Source organism: Dermacentor variabilis, chromosome 3, assembly GCF_050947875.1.
Source record: "Dermacentor variabilis isolate Ectoservices chromosome 3, ASM5094787v1, whole genome shotgun sequence".
Classification (NCBI taxonomy): Eukaryota; Metazoa; Arthropoda; class Arachnida; order Ixodida; family Ixodidae; genus Dermacentor; species Dermacentor variabilis.
In genome coordinates this window covers 36,904,493-36,927,255 of record NC_134570.1, presented here as the reverse complement: position 1 = coordinate 36,927,255, position 22,763 = coordinate 36,904,493, and the positions used below count along the sequence as shown (strand labels likewise).

The window sequence follows — 22,763 nt, the reverse complement described above, 5'->3', positions numbered from 1 at the left end:
GTTCAATCTGTGGCAAATGGACCGTGCCTTGTCTGCAGTCTAATTCTCTTCTTGTGGTACCGAAGAAGGCGGCGGCTCGCTTCCGCCTCTGACGTTGGTCGATACGTTTGCGATGGCAACCTGCACGCCATTCACTAGGGTCAATAGCGCACCTGTGACGAAGCTGTTTCGATTGCTTTCATCTTTCTGCTTCTGATGTCAGTACAGCGGGTCCCGGGTAGAGAGGCAAGCGACAGAATTTCTATTCCGTGAAGACGCTAAGTGCCCGAACCTAGTTGTAAAGTGCACGTACTGTGCGAGTACATGCATGACTTACTTCCACAAACCCCCTTTCTTAAGGATGACCGGCCAATTTTGAGACAACACCGTTGGTACCGAATTTTTGTCATGGAATATTCCAGACATTAAAGGCAAAGGAAAAAAAAGTGTCTGCAGGTGCAGAATTGGATTACTTGAAACAAAAGGAAAAAAGAAGGGGGGGGAGGGAATAAGTGACGCCAGTAAGAAACAAATTTGCAGAAGCACACGTCTTTCCTTTTGTTTTAAAGCTAGCCACTGACTATTTCTACCGCTTCCTGTCGTTCTACCCCCGGCAGTGGTTTCATCTTTCTAGCTGCGCCCGTTTCTTGCCTTCACCGCTCTATTATTATTATTTTAGTTTCGACTGCCGCCATTACAATTCGTATTTCGTTCCGCGCCGTACTCGGAACATATTTTTCTTAGTTTTCACTTCCTCGCCGCTTATCGCTCGCTTCCTCTTTTCGTTCGTTCTTTCGTTCGTTTCTTTCCCAGTGCGCTTGTTTCTTTCCATCGTCATGTTTCTTCGCATTATTCCGCCTCCTTATGCGCGACGGCCATCTCGGAAACTTTTTTTCTCTCTCTCCCCATCTGCATCGGTCGTCTCCTTTAGCGTCGTCGTTTTGTCTCTCCGGTACTGAATTCAGCCCATTCCCCTTGGCTTCACACGCCCGCATCTCTTTTCTTTAATCCTTCTTTTTTTTTCATCTTTATCTCTTTTCCTTCGTCTTCGGCGCTTCCAAATTCATTTTCTTTTGTTTCTCGCTCTCTTGAGCGCGCGCCCGACCATCTTGAGCCTGCCGGGGGCGCGATATGTCCCGCGTTCTGTTCGTACTGCCGCCTCTTCTTTGTGTCGTTCTTGTTCGCGCTTTCATCTTCGTTCTTAGCGTCTGTTCCTATCTAAAGCGATTCTTTTCACCTCCCTTCACCGCTTCTCAAGACAGAGACGCTCGCTCTTCTTTTTTCTTCTTCGGTCTCGCCTTAGCTTTGCCCTCATCGTCTCCATTTCATATCGTCTTTGTTTCCTCTAGCTTGATACTTGGCTCGCGCGAATCTCTAGGTGTGCGGTGTCTGCTTCTCCCTTTCTCTCTCGTGCGGCCGCGGTGCGTCCGGTCGTATATATATATATATATATATATATATATATATATATATATATATATATATGAAGGTTGCTTGAAACGGCTCGCCTTTCACGTGGTGATGCGATGCGGAATGGCCTTCTGTACGGCTGTGTATGGCTTCGCGGCCGTAGTTGGTAGATAGAGGCAAGGGAGAGACAGAGTGGACCCACTTTGGGAGCAGGGAACAAAATGAGAGATATGCGTGTCTTCGCCCTCATTCGTTGTACTGCATTTTTGTTCTTGCTATTCCGTGCAGCTGTGTCTTTTTTTTTTCTTATCCTATCCAGGAAAACTGCCCCAGTTCATCGTGTGTTCTCTTCAGGTCTTGTTGCATCCTCCATCGCTTTTACTTAATTTGTGTGCGGTTTGTTCGGGATCTTTTTAATGCGTTATAAGAGCGTCACTGGTTAGTTGGCAGCTATGTGGCACTGTATTACAGCACGAGAAAAAGAAAAGTCAGTTGTGCTTATATTCTTGAGCTCATTTCGGGCGTTCATTAGGGAGTCTAGAATTCGATATATGATGTTTAAATTTGCTGTTGCACTGCTTGCACTTGCTCAGCTCCTTTCTTACCAATGTTTGCTGAGCTTTGAAAATATCTGATGACCCGTGACGACCCCGTTTCGCATTAACGACTCCAGAGGCGCGGGGAGGAGTCTAATGAATGGAGCCATACGGTATGCACTCTTTAGTACCGTAAGCATCAATGGACCACCCAGTTCTTCAATACGTATAGTCCGACCTGTTTATCCTACATTCATTTCAGTCCGCTAAACACGCCATTGTTTGCCAGTGGGTGCTCGTGTTAATCATTCTCCCGTAATCGAACGGTTGGTTCTCTTTCAGACGCTACAGTGTCGCTCAACAGGCGGTGCTGTTTATTTCTCGAACAGGGATGTTCCGCTGAATGAACCAATTCCTTCAGCTTCCACTCCCCAACCTTTGAGTACCGAATATGTTTTGACGCGCGGGGTTCGCACCCTGCTTTCGACGCGTCCTTCGTATGCACTGCGCAATCACGAATCGTCACTCGCGGTATCGTCGCCTTTCGCGCGAGGCCTTTGATGCCGATACTTCAGTTCTGACGCTGCTATAAGCCTAAGAAGCGACAACTCGAAATTTCTCGAATTTTCTGCGAAGTTTAAGTGAGGAGTTAAATGGCCTTAGGCGTGGCCATTTCATCAGCTGGTTGCTCTTGCCACTAGAGCACCTTACTCTAGTGGAAGCTCCTTATGCAGGAATAAACAGTTCAGACATACCACAATTGCTTGATTTTCCCAAGGCTGCACATGCTATATTGTCTTGGCAACCAATGCTGCTGGGAGCCTTACGGCTGAGGGTCGAAACGGGCGCTGGTAAATGCCGGCGTGCGCTTCAAAAGAAAGTGAAAAAGGGGAGTGAACAACAACAACAACAACGACAAAAAGATCTCCCTGATGCGGAATACCTGTGCCTAGAGCTAAGAAGGAAATAAGAGGAGGCGTATACCAGAAGCAACGCAGAGGCGTGCCATCGCCGTATATATAGATATATGTGCATGTATATATACGGCGGTATTTTCCATAACCGCATTACTTAAAGTGGCCGGGGGTCCGGGGCGGGGTGACGCCCGACACATTAAAGCAGCGACTCGCAGCTTCAATCCTCTCTATATGTTTTTCTCTCGGTTCATCTTCTTTTGCTTTGGTCTATCGTTGTCGTGCTACCGTTGCCTGGCCCACCGCCCGTTTTGTTGCCATCAGAGCGCGCTTCATCGCGGCTCCCAGCTTTGCTGTGTACTGCTGATCGCTCGCGTCTTGCATCGCGATCAGGGTCGGGATCGCGCGGCTCCCGAGATAAGGGATGGCGCCGATGTGTGCGGGGGCTTCGTGGGCTTAGACTTATAATGCGGCAATAGGCGCCGATCGTTATGTTGCCTGCTGTTTTTGTTTTATTTTTGTCTATTCGACCGAAGCATTCGCACCGGGTTGTTCACCTCGTCGATCTTACTCGGCGTATAGACGTTGACGTAATGCGACGTGATTCGCCATTCAGAAAGCTGAATCTAATTTTCTGACTGGTGCCCTTTGAAGTACTTCTACTGGTTCAGATTTTTGCGTGCAACTGTCACAGAGAAAGGGAATTAGACTGTGTGTACGTCCTGCAAATGCTGTGCATATTAGGGGAAAAAAAGTAAGGTTTACATAAGTTGTTCGTTGTGCATCCCCCCCCTCCTTGTCGTAGACCACAGATGGGAAGTCAGCACGTTGATAATTTTAGTCAGAACTTGTCGTATGCCGTAAGAATGGATGTCGTAAGAATCGATTCGTGTCGTAAGAATAGATTCAATAGGAGTAGCCGTCGGTTTCGTGCGGTGCCAAAGTTTCTCATATTTAACTTCACTTCAGTAGTACTGTGGAACTGGTACAACGTTGATCGCGCTCTAAAGATGGAAGAAACGGCTTAAGGAATGCAGTGAATGTTGGGTGTTCGTGTATGTCACTAACCGTGCTTTCGAATAGCTTGCTTTTGCTCCATTTTAGCAATATTCGCTGCGGGACCAAACAAGTTTGTGCACTACACTGCGCAGTCTTCAAAAGGGAGGCAGCTTTCGAAAAAAAAAATGTTTTAATAGCGCAAGGTTGAGAATGACAAACGTGGAGAAAAACGTGTCTTCCTGGAGGCGACGTTGAGCCGCGGGGACCGAACCACGTCTTCGCACTTTCAGCTACACACGGTGGCTTCCGCATATCGCGATGGAAGTCTGGGCACGCATGGCTCCGAGGCGTTGGGAACTGTCTCGCGTCGCGGCAGTGGGCTTCCTCTCAAACACGTGTGCTATGTAGTGAAGTCGTAGGCGAAGAGGGGGGGGCGAAGGCCCGGGGGAAAAGGGGGGATTCGCCCTAACTGCTGGCGCCTCTGGAGCCGCCGCATTGCTTCCGTTTTGGAGCCGTGCTCGCGCATTATAGAGGTTCCTCCGTTCATAATTTACGACCGTCATTTCGGGCACTTTCTCGATACCGTTATATAATATGTATAGAGCGACTCGGCGACGCCCTACCGCCAGCAGCGATATCCTGTAGTCTTGTGCTTTATTGTTCACGTGAGGCGTGTTTTCTGTACAACTTGGAGCTTTTTTTTTTAAATTTCATTTTGTTTTGGTGTGTGGGAGGTTTGGCATTGTGCTCTATAGTCGCTGCAGCACCTAATTTCTGTTCATCGTGAAAAAAACAGAAGTGAAAAAAAAAAGAACTTTCGCGTGCCTGAAGTGTTGCGTACCGTATCCGGTACTCGTTTCCTGTTCTGCGACCAGAAAATTTTCTCTCTGAAAGTTGTATGGATTTCTTTAGGTCTTGTAATCAGTTATTATGGCGCGATTTCGTCGCTCGTTTTGTTTTTTTTTTTCTTTATGAACATGTGCTAAAAAGGTTTCACTTTTCTTTTTGTGTATTGCTGCGCAGCCGCTCTAAAATACAAGCGCCGAACACGCAGAAAGTGCGAGGCTTCCCTGTTTCAGACGCACATCACGTCCTAGCGTCGACTATACGGAAGCTCTGGCAGTGTCAGTGTCTTCCTGTGCTGCAACGTTAAGCGATTTCGGCGTTAACGGCCGTTTTTCGCGCACCCGGAAGCGTTGAAGTTGACCAAAAATAAATAAAAAATGATAATGGCACCTTGTCATCCATCAGCGTTGTCTTTCGCTTTTGTACACAGAATTTTAGTACTTCGCTTCACGCGACAGTTTTGCTCATTTAGAGTACTGGAAGATGCTGCAAAACGACGCTTGCCGCAGTTCGCGCGGTATGAAGTGATAACAAAGGGCTCGTGCGTGCAGGCAGATAAGGCGATAAAAATGATTAACCATGGAAAGAATACGTAGTTATATATAACAATGTCATGTAATAAATATAGGTTTGTAGAGTTAAGAACAAAACAAACAGAAACTCTTATACAGAGCAATCGCTTGTTTGGGGGGGGGGGGGGGGGGAGGGGGTAGGGGGTGATGTACACGGAACTTGCGTGTGCACTTATCTGCGTGTACACTTGCGGTTCTATTAGCGACGTCATTTGAAAACGCACAACAAATTAAATATAAACATAAAACATTGGCAATGGGAAATATAAAGTTGGTTTATTCCAATCTGCACAGATTAAAGCATTTTCAACTTCAGAAGGTAGATTAATAAATCAAGGAAATAGGCACGAGCGTGCGAAAAAAGAAAGAAAAAAAGAAAAACAACTGAGAAGCGAGGCGTGTTATCTCCTGCAAAATATTTTTTAGTCAGAACGACCAGTATGATAACGACAAGAGGAAAGCGTCAACGTTAATGTGATGCCATAGACAAACGCGCTCTCTATATATGCAAAGAGAAGCACGTTGGCTCGGTCAAAACCGTAAAAGCACGCAGCTGCGCTCAAGAAACCGAAAATTCGAGGATGAGAAGTGCTTGATCGGTTTGCGAACTTGAAAGAGATTTATGGGTAGTGTCGTGCACCGGAGAGATTAATGGCGCGTCCGCATTTATTTCCGGCACACGCTGGCACGTCGAATCTAGAGCGCGCGCGGTGAAGTAAAGTAGAATTTGGTTAGGTTGAAGTTTTAGTGCACGCAAGACGGTACCGTTTTCGTCTCGGATGCAGTTGAAATCGCTCCACTCTATGCAGACAACACACTTAGGTTAGGTCAAAAGTTTCCGCGAAGCGCGGCAGCTGCAGGGTAAAGCTCGTCTTTACCGTTTCCATGGGAACCGTGCCGCCTGGCGTCACGATTATACGACGACTGCTGCTCTAAAGCAGTCGTAATCGTAGCGAGCGCAGGAGGGAAGCGCAGTTACACAATGCTGGGGCAAGAGAGCGAGCGGGACAATTAAACGCAGCCGTGATAGCGCGAATACGAGACGTTAGAACGGCTGAGCTGTCGGGAGGCGGGGGGTGGGGGGGGGGGGGGGGCACATTACGTTTCCCGCGCCCTTCGCGGTTGGGAGTGAAGGTTCATTCATTTGGCGGGTTTCAACCGAGCCTCGGCTTCGCCGGTCCTAGCCCGCGGGTCCTGCACGCCCAGACTCCGAGCGGGGCATGTCCGTGCCGCTCGGTCTTGGCTGTGTGCGCCCGGGGTACTCCTCTCTGTTTCTCGTCTCGAATTCGGCGTCACCCCTAAACTCTTTCCGGGTTTCCGTTTCTTCTTTTGGGGACGTGATTACGATTAACTCCGGTGGTCGCTTTGAGAAGCGTGCGACGCGTAAGAGTACAGTGAGCGCGCTCCGAGTGTGTATAGCGCGTACGGGAACCGGGGTTTCAGCAGTGAGGCGGGGAGATTCGACGGCCGATGGCAAAGAGCAAGGGACACTCTCTCTTCTTCAAACGAGGAAAATATGCAAATGACGAAGCGCGCACCCCCCCCCCCCCCCCCCTCCTATCCTATACATGCGCTTCGCTTCTTTCTTTCCCTGCGCGCGAACTGCTTGCCACCAATCACGCCTATATGGAGTTTCTTGATAAACTGGACCGCCGAGCAGCGGTGACAGCGCCCGCTGAGCGTGCGTCCCGGTGCTCGCGCGGGTCCCCTCTTCGTTCCCACCCACGAGCCACCCACGGAGCTCCGCGCGTGTGCGCGTCGTACGAGGCTACGAGGTGTCCTGCCAGGCTGAGGGCACACACGCCTCATAACTCGGCTTATGCCGCGCTCGTCTATACGCGCTATATTTGCAATTGGCTCTCGGGTTTCTGCGCGGCTAGCGCGCACCCGGTGAGCCGGGCGTGTCCGCCTTTCGGCGATGACCTCCCTCTGTTTCTAATTTAGGCAGGATATCGCTTTCTTTCTTGCGGCCAGACCCGGTTCTGGAAGATTAGCTTCGGCGCCGCGTTTGCCGGGCCGGAGAAGTCTTGTTTTCTCCTCGCGACTTTTTCTCGACTCGTACGCGGGAAGAGCGAAATAAAGGAGCTCTGCGCCAGCGTCACGGGTGCTTTTGTTTGACGTTCGCTGCTTGTGCAAACGATGGCGAGTGAGGCCGATTTGTCGTCTGCGTTGCGGGCGTAGTGACCTATCTCGCTGACGTTTACGAGACCTTATTGAGCTGGAGGGCACACAAATGGATTCCGGCTCCTCGTTGCAAGCGTCGCTTTGGAAACGGTGTTTGCTCCGTTAATGTTGATCGAACATTCACTCGTGAATTTGATTTTTTGTGTGTATGGTAAGCGCATTACGACCCTTTAATAAGACCTTGCAACCAACGCAAGGTGTGCCTTCGTACAGCGCTTGCAGCTTGCATATTCTCGTTGCTTTACGCTTAGGCTGCTCGCTATAGAACGAGACGTTTACCGGTGTAAATCGATTAACATTAATTTCTTGCCGACGCCAACAACCACTCGAGATTAACCGAGGTTAACTCGAGATTAACAAAACCACTCGAGATTAACAACCACTCGAGGTTAACAAAACTCGAGGTTAGCCGCTTAAAAGCGGTTAACCTCGAGTTTTTATGAGTTTCTGCAGTGTGAAAGTAAGCTTGTGGAAGTTTTTAATTCTTGTTTGTTTCCTAGCGTGCACACTTTAAGCTTGATCGTCGCGGCTGCCTCGACAATGGTGCGAACCCCCCCCCTGCTGGTGCACTTGGAACTTTCATTCTTATCGTGGCGATGGCTGTTTTGTGTGGGCGCGTTTTATGTAGCTTCATGTGTGAATATTTTCCTAACATGGCTCCTCCTTTCTTCTGCAGTTGTCCTCCTTGACACAACGACAGAGAGCATCCTGAACTGGACGCGGTATCCTTACGGGCCTCAAGCGAGAACACCTGGGGTGAGTTGACCCGCTCGGCGTCCTGCATTTGTCGTTTTATCTGAGAATCACGGCATACATTCTAGCATGTGGCTTTGGGAAAAGGTCGATCTAGTCAATGACAGGACTAGGTGAGCTACCCGGTACAGATTCGGGAACAAACAGCGCTAAGCGCGCGACGAAGAACGAAAGGACACGCGGGATCCGGCAAAGCTTGACCACAGAGTACGCACATGCCGAGTTCATGATACACGTTCTCTTACTATACCGTGCGTATAAATAATGTAGAATACTTATTATTCTGTTTTGCAATCTATGCAGGAAATATTTGATGGGAGTAAAAACACGTAGGATGGGCTTCAGTGATAACAGACATATAATCGATTATTTATCGCGTAAGAAGGACATTCATGACTCAATAACCATAACCTATTCGACGTGCGCCAACTAAAAACCGACACAAATGCTTATTGAGCTGTACACGAGAACAGGTCACCTGCGCGGCTTTGTTCAATATTGCAGTGCTGCCTTTTAGCGTATACAAGCACCGACGTCTCTTTCCGTGTGTGGAAGCATATGGTGATGCGAACGCAGACAAAGAGTTTTGACTACGATTCTAATCACTCTTCAGAGAGAGAGAGAGAGAGAGAGAGAGAGAGAGAGAGACAGAGAAGTTGAACCATCATCTGTATTTCAAAAGAGTAACGGGAGGGGAAGTCAAAAGCGACGGCTGTCCGCGGCGATCCACCGCTATGGGAACCGAATCATAGTTAAAGGACCCTCTGGGAAACAGATACTGGAATGACGGCGAAGCGTGCACTTGGCGTCCGGATGCCTCCGAAGACGCTGAGAAATAAAAAATAATAATTAAAAGGAGGCTTTTAGCCGCGGGACCTGCCGGTCCTTTCACACGAACGCACGGATCTTTTGTCATGCACGCCCGTACATAAGCCCGCGCCACTGCGCCACTCGTTAGTTTCATTTACCCGGCCAAACCGTACACGACGGGGCTTTGTGTTTCGCCGAGCGCTTGAGCGTTCGAGTCGACCGAGCGGCGGCGAAGTCGGAGAGGGGGAACGCAGCTTGGGTTAAAAGAAGCCGGCGTGCGTGTCGACTTTAGGAAAGCCAACACCGCAGCGGCGGCGACGTACGGCGCACGCACGCACTCACACACGCACGCGCACAACAGTATCCAGCTGCGGACAGCCAAATTGCGTGGCTAAATAAGTGACACCGCCGCGTTTTGCCTCTCTCTCCGACCTCTCCCCCTTCACCCACTAAGCCTTCTTTCCCTGCTGTATGTCGTACATCTCCCTGGCGCTGATTTTCGTCCAATCAAGGCGGCAAGCCGAGCGAACCGAAGCAGACATCTGGTGCCGTCGGCGCGCCTCTGTGATGCAAATTTTAATTCGCCCAAATTAGGGGTGTTTTGCCGGCGTCGTTAGCCAAGCGTGCGTTGTTGCCTTCTCTTAACCTTTTTTTTTTTGTTTTGTTTTGTATTCGTAGCTTCTCGCATTGTAGTCAGCCTTGTCCGGGTCGGTTGTCTGTTTGGTTATCGGGCTTCACTGCGCGCCTGGATATCCGTGCTGCCTTTGAGCGTCGCAATTCTTCTCATGGGCTTCCTTCGTTATTCGCTCTTGTGCGCACGAAAATCTTGTGCATACTTCTGCGCGTCTCTTCTGCATTGCCATTTGTTTTGTTGAGCTTTTGCGTGAGGAGATGGCTTCGCGAGTATCTTATTATTATTATTATTACAGGGAAACTGTATATGTCTAGGTTTCCATGCATTTTTGTTCTCCGTGAACGAAAACTATCATCATCAATGGCTCATACCCCTGTAATCAAGCAAAAAATGCAATGACTCATAGGCCCTTAAGGTTCATGGCTACTCAGTTTGCGTGAATTAGCTGCGATGACACTACACCTGTTGTCGTTGCCGGTGATTTCGATGTGGATGTGTCGGTACAGAAAAGGGAGCGGTATACGCGTTTCGTGTTGCAGACGTATCCCTTGCGCTGCCACACCGACACGGCCTAACCGAGCACCCAGCGGCGTACGTGCATCGATTTGACATTATCAAGGAATGCGATTGCTGTTGCGAGTGAAATAATGACCACCGAACAAGACAATAAATGAGTTCGTACCTTTGTTCAAAATCACGTGTAACCTCCGTGTTGTGTGCTAAGCAGCTTCGCTGGTCAACCATCTCCACAGAGTGGAATGAATCATCATCATCATCATCATCATCATCATCATCATCATCATCATCATCATCATCATCATCATCATCATCATCACCACCATCACCATCGTCGTCGTCGTCGTCGTCGTCGTTATTATTATTATTATTATTATTATTATTATTATTATTATTATTATTATTATTATTATTATTATTATTCCGCTAGTTTGAGTGCAAGTAACGTCTGAGAGAAGATGCGTTTGGTGTTGTGCTTCTTGCATAGCAGTACTGTAGTGTTTGATGGTGCATGCTATCTATTAACCAAAGCGAATCGAAAAATGAGAGGAACGACGCGGCAAGAGAGAGACACAACATGCACAGAGAATATGCTTCCTGATAATCAGCAAAATGGCAGCGACTTCGTGCTGTGGCGCACGATATAGAGGGGGAAAAAGAAAGCAGATTAGAAAAGTTAGTTTTCCCAGCGCAGCTAGTTATCACTGCGTGCACTTGTGAAGCGTTAACGTGGAAAGTAATTAGGCTTGAAATCAAGCTTCTGTCAGAAACAGCAGCCAAATACCCGCACCGGCTGAAGAAGCTTTCGCGAAGTATTGCGCAAATCCGAGCGCCCTGAATTTCGCGAGACGTCCTTAATTTACACTGCAGGCGTGAACTGCAAACGCGCACACACGCACAAGTTTAATCGTGCGCGCGCTCACTCATTTCCATCCAGGTCTCGCGATTCTCTGCTGCCTTCGCGACGAACGATTCAAGTGCTCGTGTCGGCGACGTCTCGTTCGCTTTTTCTTTTTTTTTTTTCCTTCGGCGTCCCTATTTACCAGGCGCACTTCCCAGGCCGTGTTTTCACAACCGTACCTCGTTGCGGCGCGACGCGTTTACCCAAGAGCGGTGGACGCGCAAGCGCGAGCGCGCGCTAAAAGCGGTGCTCGCTCTCGGAGCGAGCTCGACGAACGGGCACGCGAGGCCTTGTTTGCTTTGTTCTTCCGCGAATTCCCTCGTCCTCTCGCGTCTTGTGTACGCAAGGAGAGGAACACAAGACGCGGCGAGGCTCGCGGTACGCCTGCACTCCGCGAGTCGCGGGAACCGCCGAAGCAGTGCCATTGCTTGCTCGCTCGCTAGCGTGCTTTGCCTTCTTTTTTCGTTTCCTGGCCTTACTCTTTTGTTATTGTAAACTCGGCAGTGTCTAGACTAACGTTGTACTCTTTCTCGGCCACGCGAGCGCTGGGAACGCAGGCATTGTTAAGATGAGCCTGAGGACTTGGGAACCGAGGTTCAGTCTCTCGTTGAGATGGTTAACCGGCTAGCGTGGTTGCGGTTTCGCCTGTTCGAAGATGAATGCTTTGCCGGTCATGATATGTACGGAGGAGGTTTCAGCTGCCTAGGACAACTCGAATTGTAGTCTATTAAAAGCCCTACAACTGCCCAACGTTCCTTGCACAGTCTGTACTCGTTTCGTTCGATCAGGAAGAGGTACCACTGCTTAAAAGTAACTCATCTAAACTCGCAAGGCAAGTTGCGCGGTGTCAAATTAGGGCTCCGGATCTTGGTACCGGGACGCCAGCTGATTGTGTTCGCGCACTGCCAACCGTCGCACCATTTCGCGTAGTCTGGCTTCAGTGGCGTCGCCTTCTATTCTCGGCTTCTGGAGTATGTTTCGTATAATTGGAATTGTTAGATTTCCCTTGCTAACGTCTTCCCGCTCAAACAAGTCCATGATGTTCCAAATATAAGGCGATAATTTGATCGCTACTGGTCTTCCAGTTGGTCTCTAGTTGGTGTGTACCTCCTGTAATCATTTCATGTCATATTGCCATAGAAGCTGCATGCCTTCGTGATGCGGTAGTGAGGCGCGAGTCTTTTTTTTTTTTTTATCTTGGTATGGCTAACATGACGAATCATAAGGCTTGCGTACGTGAGCTCATGCATGAGTATTCACGCCCTAATAAGACGGTATTGGTTCCAGAAAACGAGTTACGTGGTCGTTCTGTATCGCTCCCCGACACCTCACTGTACCGGCAGCAGTCCTCGCCTGATGACTCAATGAGAAGAGGGATCGAAGGGAGGGGCCTTAACGGCGAACGCACCGTCCGCACCGTTTTCGCACGTGCCGTTGTGGTCTACGCACGTGTACATATAGACGGAGATGAATGCAACGTGACGCGGACGCCCTGACGAGACGGTTTTCCCGCAGCTACTAAGAGCACCGCGGTGCAGCGAAGGCGTCATGCCGGAACGGTCGTTTTGAATTTGGCCGAAACTAGGGGCGCTCGCTCGGTCGCGCGCGATTGCGACAAATCACGTAATTCGAGCTTATCGGCGGCCATTAACAGGCCCGTGACGGCCATAAAAATGCCGGTTTTATTGCGCGGGCGGGCGGCCAGGCGCGCCCGCGTGCGCGAGCCAGGGTACCCCTGCATGCCATTCGTCGCTCGGGGTGTGCCGAAGGGAGGCAAGGGAGAAGGAGGGACGGGGAATTCGCCAGCCTGACGGGACGAGGATGCACGCTGGTTGTCCGCGGGCTTTAGCCGTCGAGGGGACCCGGCGTTTGATCTCGACTTCCGCGGGAAGCCTGGATTCTGGCCCGGCTCGGCTGCCTGGCGTGCGATTTATATCTCGGGTGTACGGCGGCGTATCCGGCCAGGCGGCAGCTCGCGACGGTCGTTCCGGGGTGGGGGCCCGGCTGTGGGCTAACGGAGATTAGCATATATCGCGGCTTCCGGTCATGCCAAGGTATTCGATCTTTTCCTATCGCCCCCCTCTCCCCCGCTGCACCGCAATGGCCCTCGTTCCTTGCGATGGCCTTTCCCTTCCTGCACCCGCTTGTTTGCTTCCGTTTCGGGGTGAAGCCACCCTGGAATCGTACTGCGACTTTCCGCGCTTCGTGTAAACTAGTTTTCTTGCTCCTATGTTTTTTTTTTTCGTCCTGAGACCGAAAATATTACTTTGTGGGGCCGTATTATTCAGAGGGGATTTCTCGCATGCAGTGCCTGCAACGTGTCGGCTTCGTAAAAGGCTAATTGGGGTGCACGCTGCACGTGCAGGTGAGAGAGCTGTAGGCGTTATCTGCTTCAACTTTTATTTCGATACCAGTGCGTTCGTGCACCACCAGGCGCCACCCACATCGTAATCTTTCTTTCTGATCAGCTTAAGAAACACGTTCCACCACGTTTTCCTCCTTTTTGGTGTAGTTTGTTGAAGTATAATGCCAAATTATAAAACGAAATATTCAGATGCAAACTGAACGCCCGACATCTAGCAACTTCCAACTTTCTCTATGGCTTACCTGGAGCTTGCACGACCATCATCGATGTGGTTAAACGTTGAATTTTTTTCTTTCAGTACTGATTAGAGACTAGTCGCTTTTTATTTTCTAAACATATGAAAGAATAGAACTACTGTTTACTCATGCGCGCTTTTTTCATATGTTGTTCTAGTGTGGGAATAGGCTTTAACGTGGCTATGGTAAGGCGCCAATAACTCCTTCCCGACTTCCTTCGCTCTGCTCCCAGCAGTACGCGCGGAGAGGAAATCAAACGGGTCGATTTGCTTCGGAAGGAAAACAAAGATCCGTATATATATACGACACGCGATAGCAAAGTGGCACCGAGCGTATATACCCGTCTCTGGTCCTGGAAACGCCCTTTCGCCGTCATTACTCCGTGCGCCGTCCATCGTTCGCCGCTCCATGCGCGGCAACGGTCTCAGGTAGACGAAAGAGAGATGGGGGGGGGGAGGGGGGGTCGCTGCCATCTCGACCCGGTGTCTCGTTTCAACGCAGCCATCATCGTTTCCCCGATTGCGGTCTAGCAAACCGTTTCGAGACGCCTCTTGCATTCCCTTTCCTCCTGCCCCAAGACTGCACTGCTTCGTTTGCAGCTGCTGCTTCTTGGATTTCTTCGTCTCCGAGCCCTCGCCGTTCCGCTGAACGTTCTGTTTGTGTGCTTTGCCGCGTTTCTGCCTCTCTCTGTTTTCAGTTTGTTTTGTGCAAGAATGGCTAAGGCCGCATAGTGGAACTTGGCTTTCGCGTCAAGCACCGTTCCTTTGTGTGCGACTGCCCGTTTCAATGTGTTTCTTGCTTTTTGGAAAGCTCGGCGCTGACTTTTTGTACTATATGTGGGTCTCTGTTTCTGTTCCATACCGACAATTCTGCACGTAAAAAACGTTTTCTCTATCTCTCTTTCCTCTTTTCTAACGATTCTTTGTTTTCTTCCTGCTTTGATAGTTCACTTATTTCTCCCGCTTCATTACGGTAGCGTGGCGTGCACCATTGCCTCCTTTTAGTGCCCTTTATTATTTTTTATATTTTTTATTCGACCTTGTAAATCCGGTTTTAGCTCGTGAGCATTATGACACTGAAGTACGCTTTTGTTGGCTCTTCCTGTGACTGCGCTCGCTTTGTTATTGTAAGGCAAACCTTCTACAGTGCTGGGACCGCACAATAGCTGATAGCTACTGCTTAGCTGTGATTAACAGTGGTTAAGCCGAGCGCTGACTCGTAACAGGTTGAGCGCTTCCTTTCTTCGTGCCGTTGCATTCGTTACTGCCTCCCCACCCCCCACCCCACCCCGGAGTTTTTGTGCGTTCCTGCATTAAGGCAGTGCATACACTGCACGTGTGTGGCCGGCCACTTCTTCAGCCATTTTCACGTGCAACGCGTCTTGAATAATTGGATGACAGGTGTGACATCCGCGCATGCAAATGCGGTCTCGCGAAAGCCAACGCTAGAAGAAAGGGCTGTCGTATAACTAATTTCCCAGTTTAACGTGGCTGTCGCTGCTGTGTGCGAGCAAAAAGAGAGACGAAAGAAGAGTGGAAGAAAAACAAAAACAAACCGAAGCAATAAACGACAGCAACGCGAAAGCCTTGTTAGTCGCTTTTTCAGTCGTGCCCAATTACGAGCGAAATGCTCGTTATGCAGTTTGCTTGTTTCCACGGGTCTTCGCTGCTGCTTGCCGTCTTGTCTCGCGTTCTCCGTCCTCTTCGTCGTATAGTATTTTCGTCTTCAGAAGCGCGCTCTCCTTTTTTTTTTACCTCCTCCACAGCGTTCCGCGCTGCTGTGCTCTTTCTGTTCTGTGTCGTCTCTCGTTCCAGCGCCGAGAGGCCTCGTTTTGCCACTTTGTGCCGATTCGTGGCGTGGCCGCGACACTCTCATCTACACCGGAGGTAGAGAAAGAGAGAGAGAGAGAGCTTACCGTTGTTCTCTGCTTACTCTGCGACTGGGAGCGCGTCGTTGCCCGGCTCCCTTGGCAGCCGTTTGTGCGCTGTGTTCCCTCTCTTTTTGTCTGATCGTGTTTTCTTGCCTTCTGTCCTGGACCTCATCTCGTCGTGTCCGGCCCCTGTCTTGACCGAGCCTGGGAGTCGTCCTTACTGCGCCAAGACTTCTCGCTCGCTCTGACCTCCGCGTTGGCGCTTTTGTGCGCTGCCTCTCACTCCCACGCCCCGCCCTTTCCTCCTCTCTGTTCTCCATCCTCCTGCCTTCTAGCCTGATGTCCGTCTCCCCGCGCCTGCGGCACTCTGGAGCTTCCCCACCCCTGTAAAGCCTGCTCTTCTTCTTATATACTAGCGTCTGCCCTTGCGGCGTGCAGCCTTTCCTTCGGCCGCCGTTTCGCTCTTTCTCGCAATTACGCAGAAGCGAGCGTACGCTCTTTTACGTTGTTTATTATTATTTTTTTCTCTCCCCCGCCTTTGTCGTTTTGTGCCTCCTTATAGTGGTTGTTCCTGTCCCCGCGCCGTCTCGCCGCGTCGTTTGACGCCCCGGCTTCGTCGACTCTTTCGTTGGTTGGATTGGTTGTTCCGCCTTCATCCACTTCTTTGTTCTTGGACCTCTTCATCGAACATTGTACACACACCCACGCCCGCCGTGTGGTATTGGCTCGAAGGTGGCGTACTACGACTCCCCCAGGAACTTCCTCTGCTTCTTCTAATTTGCTCCACTAGGTCTCGTGACTCTTCTTTCTGCTGCATTTTCTTCTGATCTCGTTCTCTCTTTCTTTAGGCTGCGCCCTCCAGTGCTTAAGAGCGATTGAACTGGACTGTCGGAGGGAACAGTTGTGCTTCTGAAAGGTGTTTCACGTAGAGTTCCCGCGAAAGGAATAGACGTATAGCAATGGTATGCGAATTCACAAAGCTATGGTCATTGTGGTAACGAATGAGACAAAATGAAGACGATGAGGGCCACGAAGCTACGTGTATGTGTCTTTATTCTATCAGTACAGCAATAACAATATAAATCAATATATTTGTCAATATAGTCATCCCAATACAGCTTCGCTGGCTATCTTTCCTCATAGAGTGGAAGGACACTGTTTTTTTTTTTTTAGGGGAGGGAGAGCCCTTTGAAGTGAAGCTCTTAACTTCAGGGGTAGCAATGTGTGCTTACATTGCAAAATGTCGTCTTACAAACACCACAGTGGCCATATAATGTTAGTGACCTGATCCTTGCGACTGCCTTCGTTTCACAGCTGTCTATCACGTTAGTTCTGCTTTCTACGGTATTTCTTCGCGAAGAGCGTATGCGCTCCTTACTCATCTGATAAAACATCGTTAACCGTAAACACCCTCTCCGTGTCTTACCATATAAATGTGTCGGGCTCAATTTCGACCCCATTGCATTAATTCTCCACCTCTCTTCTTCCTGCCTGCGTACATTGCCTCAGCTCCTGCCATCTACGCCCGTCAGCGAAACGAATCAACGTTAACTATTTCCACGTTTAACGGGAGGTTACCGAGCGGAAGAAGGAAAATAATAATAAAGAAGACAGATAAGGAAAACGCGGCAGTATTTTTGCGCGATAGTGCGCATAAACTTCACTCCGTAAAGAGCGAGAAGAAAGCAGAAATATAGCTGGCAATAAAGAGAGAGCGAGGTGGCCAGGGAGAGGGGCGCAAAGGCCGCGAGTTTTCTAAACGATCGTGCCGGCTGATAGCTTACGATCGAGTCGGGACCCTGCGTTCTGCGACGACGATTTCGAGTCGGCGGCGTGCGGGAGTGCAGGAGCCAAAGCTAGACGCCCCTCTCTCACTCCTCCCATATTCCCTTCCATCCCAACCGCGAGACGACGACGGTGGTGGCATAGGGCGCAAGCGATGCTCGGCGAGCCAAGCGGAGCTGGCGGCGGCTTCCCCTCGTCTCTGCGGAAGCCGTTTCTGCCACGCGACCGGCCATTTCCGCTTCCGCTTGACCCGCCGCGCCTTGCCTCGCTCCGTCTGCCTTTTGTCCCCCCCTCCTCCGTCCTTTCCTTTCCACCGGCGGCGGCGTCCCTACGAACGACTTCCAGTTGGCGGCGCCCCGCCGACTGGCTTCTCCGCAACGCACACTCTTCCCCCGCCACCCCGACCGCCCTCTTGCTCGGACCTCTTTCATCATCATGCCTGGGATTCCTTCCCACCGCTTGCGGCCGCCGATCGAACGTGGTGCGCTGGTCCCTCCGGTCGCCGCAGTGGCTCCAACCCACACACTCACCACGCTTGCCCTCTCCAGCCGGGCTCTGTTCCTTGTCCCACTGTAACGGCGCTGCTGACGTCAATGCGGCCGAACCGTATTGGTCCCTGCCGCTGCACACTACGGTTCAACATTGAAAGCTTTTTCCTTCTGACATTCTTCTCTCCGTCCTCCTTTTCCGTATGTGTGAGAGAAAAAAGAGAATGTGGAGGGGCGTGAGACTTGTTTAGCTGTTATCAGTGGGCGTTTGTAAAGCTGCACAGGGCGAAGTCGAACTTGTAGGGCTCTGGGTGCAGTCAAACTTCGTATCGGACAGCATATCGTACCGGGGGGAAGGGGGGGGGGCGAAGTGCAAAAACATCCGTGCACTTATATTTAGGTGCACGTTAAAGAACTCCAAGTGGACAAAATTAATCCGGAGTCCCCCACTACGGCGTGCCTCGTAATCGAATCACGATTCAGGACGTAAAACCCCATAATTATATTGGGAGTAGGCTTGTTCTGCGTGTTCTTGTATTCCAGCACATTGAAAACGTCCATGAAAACGATAATATCTTAAAGCAACACTCAAAGCAGATATAGGGGCTGTGTCCAGCTCCTAGTTTGTGACGTCGTAGTGTTAAATCACGTAGCAAGTCCACTAGCCTGGATATATTTCCCATTTACGTAGCTCCTGTTTTCTTGATGCACTAGCTAAAGGATACCGAGCTAAGTATGCTTGGTATTACGGAACTGGGCCCGACATTCTTTCTGCTTTGTCTCGTCAAGTTCAATGCGCATTTTCCAGAACAAGTAGCCCGGCTGCTATATTATATTTCAATAATATAGCAGCCGGCTACTTGTTATGGACCCAGGCACAATGGCCGGGGATATTTCATTTCCGGCCATTGTGCCTGGATGTTAATTATCCGAAATAAACATTCCCTTCAGCACGTGACCCAGTGTTGCCCCCCCCCCCTCCCCTTGTTACGACCGCACATTCGCGGAAAGCGGACGCCCGAATCGTATTCGCATCCCATTTACTGCGCTAGCGTACGCGTCGAAACGTGCTCGACAGCAGTTCTGTTCAAGCTATATAGACACGGGTGTCAAGGGAACGTTCATTGCCGCCGGCTCCCTTCGACACCGTGACAGCCGGCAGCTCAGTCGAGAGAATTCTCTCCGACGTCAAGCCGAAGCAAGAGCATCATCACGCTTACTGGCGTTAGAGTCGCGCATACTGGTAGACAAGAGTGGCTGAAAATTTACTCCTGATATCTTCCTTAGCGCCGGAGAGACAGGACGTCATTTCCTGCTTGAACGCCGTAAGCCTTTAATTTTCTCTCTTTCTCTCTCCTCCCCCTCTTCACCTCCTCTCATAGGCGGTTCCCTCTCGGCGCTTTGGAAAACTGTCTCATCAGTTTTACTCGATACTCCCGCTTAAGTTGTCTTGTTCGCTTTCTTTGGCCTCTTATACTTCCTTTCTCTCTCTCTCGCTTGTACGTGAGCGGTTCTCTCCACGTCGTTTCAGCGGGCACGTGTTATTGAATTCGGCTGTGCGCCGCGCTGTAACAACCCCAACTGCTTCGTCGTCGTCCCAGGAACGCGCGCACGGGGATTGAAATTATGGTAATTCTCGCGTGGCGCCCGCCGCTTTGGTGCTCGAGTGTGTCGCAACGTTCATTTATTTATCTCGTCGATTCGCTTGGTTCGATATTTTCTTTTTTTTAAAGTTCCGTGCATCTCGCAACCCCCTATGTGCTGCTGCGAGGCAGCAGCGGAGTAATATTTCTTTTTCTGTTCTTTCTCTTTCTCTCTTTCTTTCTTTAGTTTTGTGCATCGACATTTCAACCTTCCTTTTCTCGCTGCATTTCTTTCTCGCGCTCACCGCTTCCCTAGACGATGAGGCGGGTTTGCTTCGTTTGGCGGCTGTCATTGATTTCATTTGGGGCCGCTCTTGACAGTCTGTCGCCTTGCATGGTCTCTGCTTGAGACGCTCTTTATGAAAGTGTCGGGCTGCCGGTGTTAATGCAAAAAAAATAAAGGAAATGAAGAAGAAGAAAGAAAGAAAGTAAAAAAGAATAACCTGATGGGGCAAAGAAAGGACACGTTACTGCTTACAAAACCGGATTTATATAAGAAAAGGAAGATATTCGCGCGGAGAGTTGCCACTTTATCTTGTTTTTGTTTCTCTCTTGTGCACGATTTGGATGCAATTTATATTTTTCTTGATAAGAATACTCCTAACTTCTGACAATGTCGGTTGTTCTGACAGTGAAGGGGGTTCTTACGTTATCTGCGACGTCCCGAAGCCTTACTTATGCAGGCAATTTTGAAACAGATGACGGGCTTCAACCGGTCTTTTTCTTTATTAAATTTTTGTGGGGGGGGGGGCAGGGGGGGGTTATCCTTGCAGCAGATAATTGTTACGTTTGTTCCTTTTCTTTTTCGTTCGCTCGCTGCTGTTATTATTATTATTATTTTTATATACTTGACATGCAGGAAGGTAGCTATTCTGTATTTGTAGACAGTGAATTCTTAAATTAATGGTTTCCAATCTAAATTAAGCATTGGCTGGCTGGCTGTACGATTTCTGCGCGAAGATTTTGCAGCGATGAAAGTTGGTAACGGTGTGAACCCACACAGCCGATTCATTTCTTGTTATAATGAAGCCTTATGATTTTTCTGCCCACAAGGCTTCTCCCCAAGAACGAATCTTATGCAATGAATTCACTTTTCGATTTTGCTTCTACAAGAATAACGGCTGCGTGTTTAATTTTAACAGTGCTTAGTTAGGTGGCCACGTGACCACTTTTCAAAGGGTGCCTAGTCATTGTAGTACGATTGGCAAACATCTCGCTGAGAGTGAGGCAAGATCGGTATTCTCTCCCTCTAATGAAGTACGGATTGCTTATTCGCGCCCTGACACCAAATCTATGATCAAGACACTCATGCAGGACCTTACAGAGGCATACGGAGCCTACGATGACAACATCCACAGACTTGCTTTCACCCGTCGTCGCTTTCACCCGTCGCTACGCCCACCTCATCGGCCAGTTGAACAGCCCTGATTGTGAACACTGCCGGACGCCTGAAACGCTGGAACACATTGTGCGATTTTCCAGCATATATGCTGGAGCGAAGGACGTTGGAGAGTTCCCTAGCCAGCGTTGGCAGGCAACCACTTTCGGAGGGCGCTGTCTTCGGCCCATGGGCTGACACTGTAACTTCAATTCGGGCAACTAAAGCGCTGTTGAAATTTCTGCAGGACACCAAGCTAGACGAGCGGCTCTAGTAGGGCCACTGTCTAATATACATAGGCACTCACCACTTGGCTTATCATCATCACCCATCCCAGTACTTTCACTCCCCTTCCCTCCTCCCCAGTGCAGAATAGCAGTCTAGAGCGCACTAGCTCAGGTCGACCTCTCTTCTTTCCTGCCAATAAATTCTATCTTGATGCGTCAGAGCCACTACTGCCCTCCCCCACTCCTTCTCTTTTTGTGTTTTTATGCCCCTAGGTATTGCACCTTTCGCACGCGCCATGCCGACTTGTCACGTTAAACATATGCGTTACCTGCAAGTTATTCGTCAAGCAGCCACATTCTATTATGTTAGGCATTCTTTATGCACGCGGGTTCCACGGTATTTTAATTTCTTTGGAGTGTTATAATGCACGCCTGCGTCTCCCGCTTCATTTTGCTTGTCACGTAAGTCTTGTATGCCACCTACTGCACACATACGCAAACGCGAACACCTCGTGATCGCACTCGCTCTTTTTCACGCTCTAAACGCACGTGTTCCTACGACTCTTGAGCATACTTTCGAGCCCCCCGCCTACATGTTTTTTGTGTGCCTATTTTCCTGTCGCAGTGGGTGGAGGAGAGCTTCACCAACTTCGAGCAGGGCATCAACTGGCGATCGTACGTGGTCTGCGACGTGGCCTACGACAGCGTCAACAACTGGCTATGGACGCCGTTCATCGAGCGGGGCCCCGCGCACCGCATCTACGTCGAGGTCAAGTTCAGCATGCGCGATTGCAACCTGTTCCCCGGCATGGCGCTCTCGTGCAAGGAGACCTTCTCGCTGCTCTACTACGAGTTCGACGCCGCCACGCGGGAACCGCCGCCCTGGGAACCGGAGTCGTACAAGCCCGTGGACCGGATCGCGGCCGACGAAGGGCGCTTCACTTCCAACGCCGAAGTCATCATCAACACCGAGGTCCGCTCGGTGCCGGTCACCAAAAAGGGCGTCTACTTCGCCTTCCGCGACCAGGGCGCCTGCCTGTCCCTCATCGCTGTCAAGGTGGGTCAACGTCGCGGTGGCGTTTAGCCGGAGCGATTCGCGAAGTTTAACGTCGCAGAGCAACGCCGATCAACAGCGGCCGAACGAGAGGATCTTCAGCCTCGAGCCAACGTCTAGGCAAGGGGAGTTGTCTTTGTCCAGGGCTTCCCCGGGGAAGACTAGTGCCCCTGTCGGAACGTCGGTTTCTGGCATTCTCTTGTGCGGTCGCTTTCGATCACTTTAAATCCCCGTCTTCCTCTGAGTTTCCATCTCCGAGTCTTCACGTTTCTTTCTTTTGTTTTGAAAGCAATACTGAACAAGAAGTCCATGAGACACGCCGCAGTGGAAGACTCTGGATTGATTCTGACCACTTGAGAGCGTTCAAATTGCAGCCGAGAGTCGAAACGCTAGCGTTTTCGCACACCGCCAGCATCGGAATGCGACCGCCGCGGTCGAGAAGCAAACCTTCGACCTCTCGTCCCAAGCAGCGCAATGTGCTGGAAGCTAGCGCGGCGAATGCACCGGCTAGCTGCACCGCATCGTTAGATTTGTGTCTGTTGTTTGCAAGCTTTAAACGCTGTGGAACGCTTCATCCTGCGTGCGCGGAAATCTTTTTCTTTTTTCCCCATTTTATAATAACCTCTTCTACCTTTTCCCAGCAGGGAGTAGTTAGCCGGATAT

General features: G+C 50.1%; 1 protein-coding gene across 8 annotated transcripts in view; it reads left to right on the top strand.

The window, feature by feature from the left end:
* Window positions 1-22,763, top strand: part of Eph (Eph receptor tyrosine kinase) — a 273,768-nt gene that overhangs the window by 220,054 nt on the left and 30,951 nt on the right. For 7 of the 8 annotated variants that reach the window (XM_075684785.1, XM_075684782.1, XM_075684787.1 and 4 more), the window contains exon 1: window positions 21,681-22,103. In XM_075684785.1, coding sequence (XP_075540900.1) covers window positions 21,828-22,103 — 276 coding nt within the window. In that variant the 5' untranslated portion in view covers window positions 21,681-21,827. Of the gene's footprint in view, window positions 1-8,116; window positions 8,197-21,671; window positions 22,104-22,763 lie in introns of those variants that run through there. The other variant, XM_075684779.1, reaches the window with a different exon arrangement.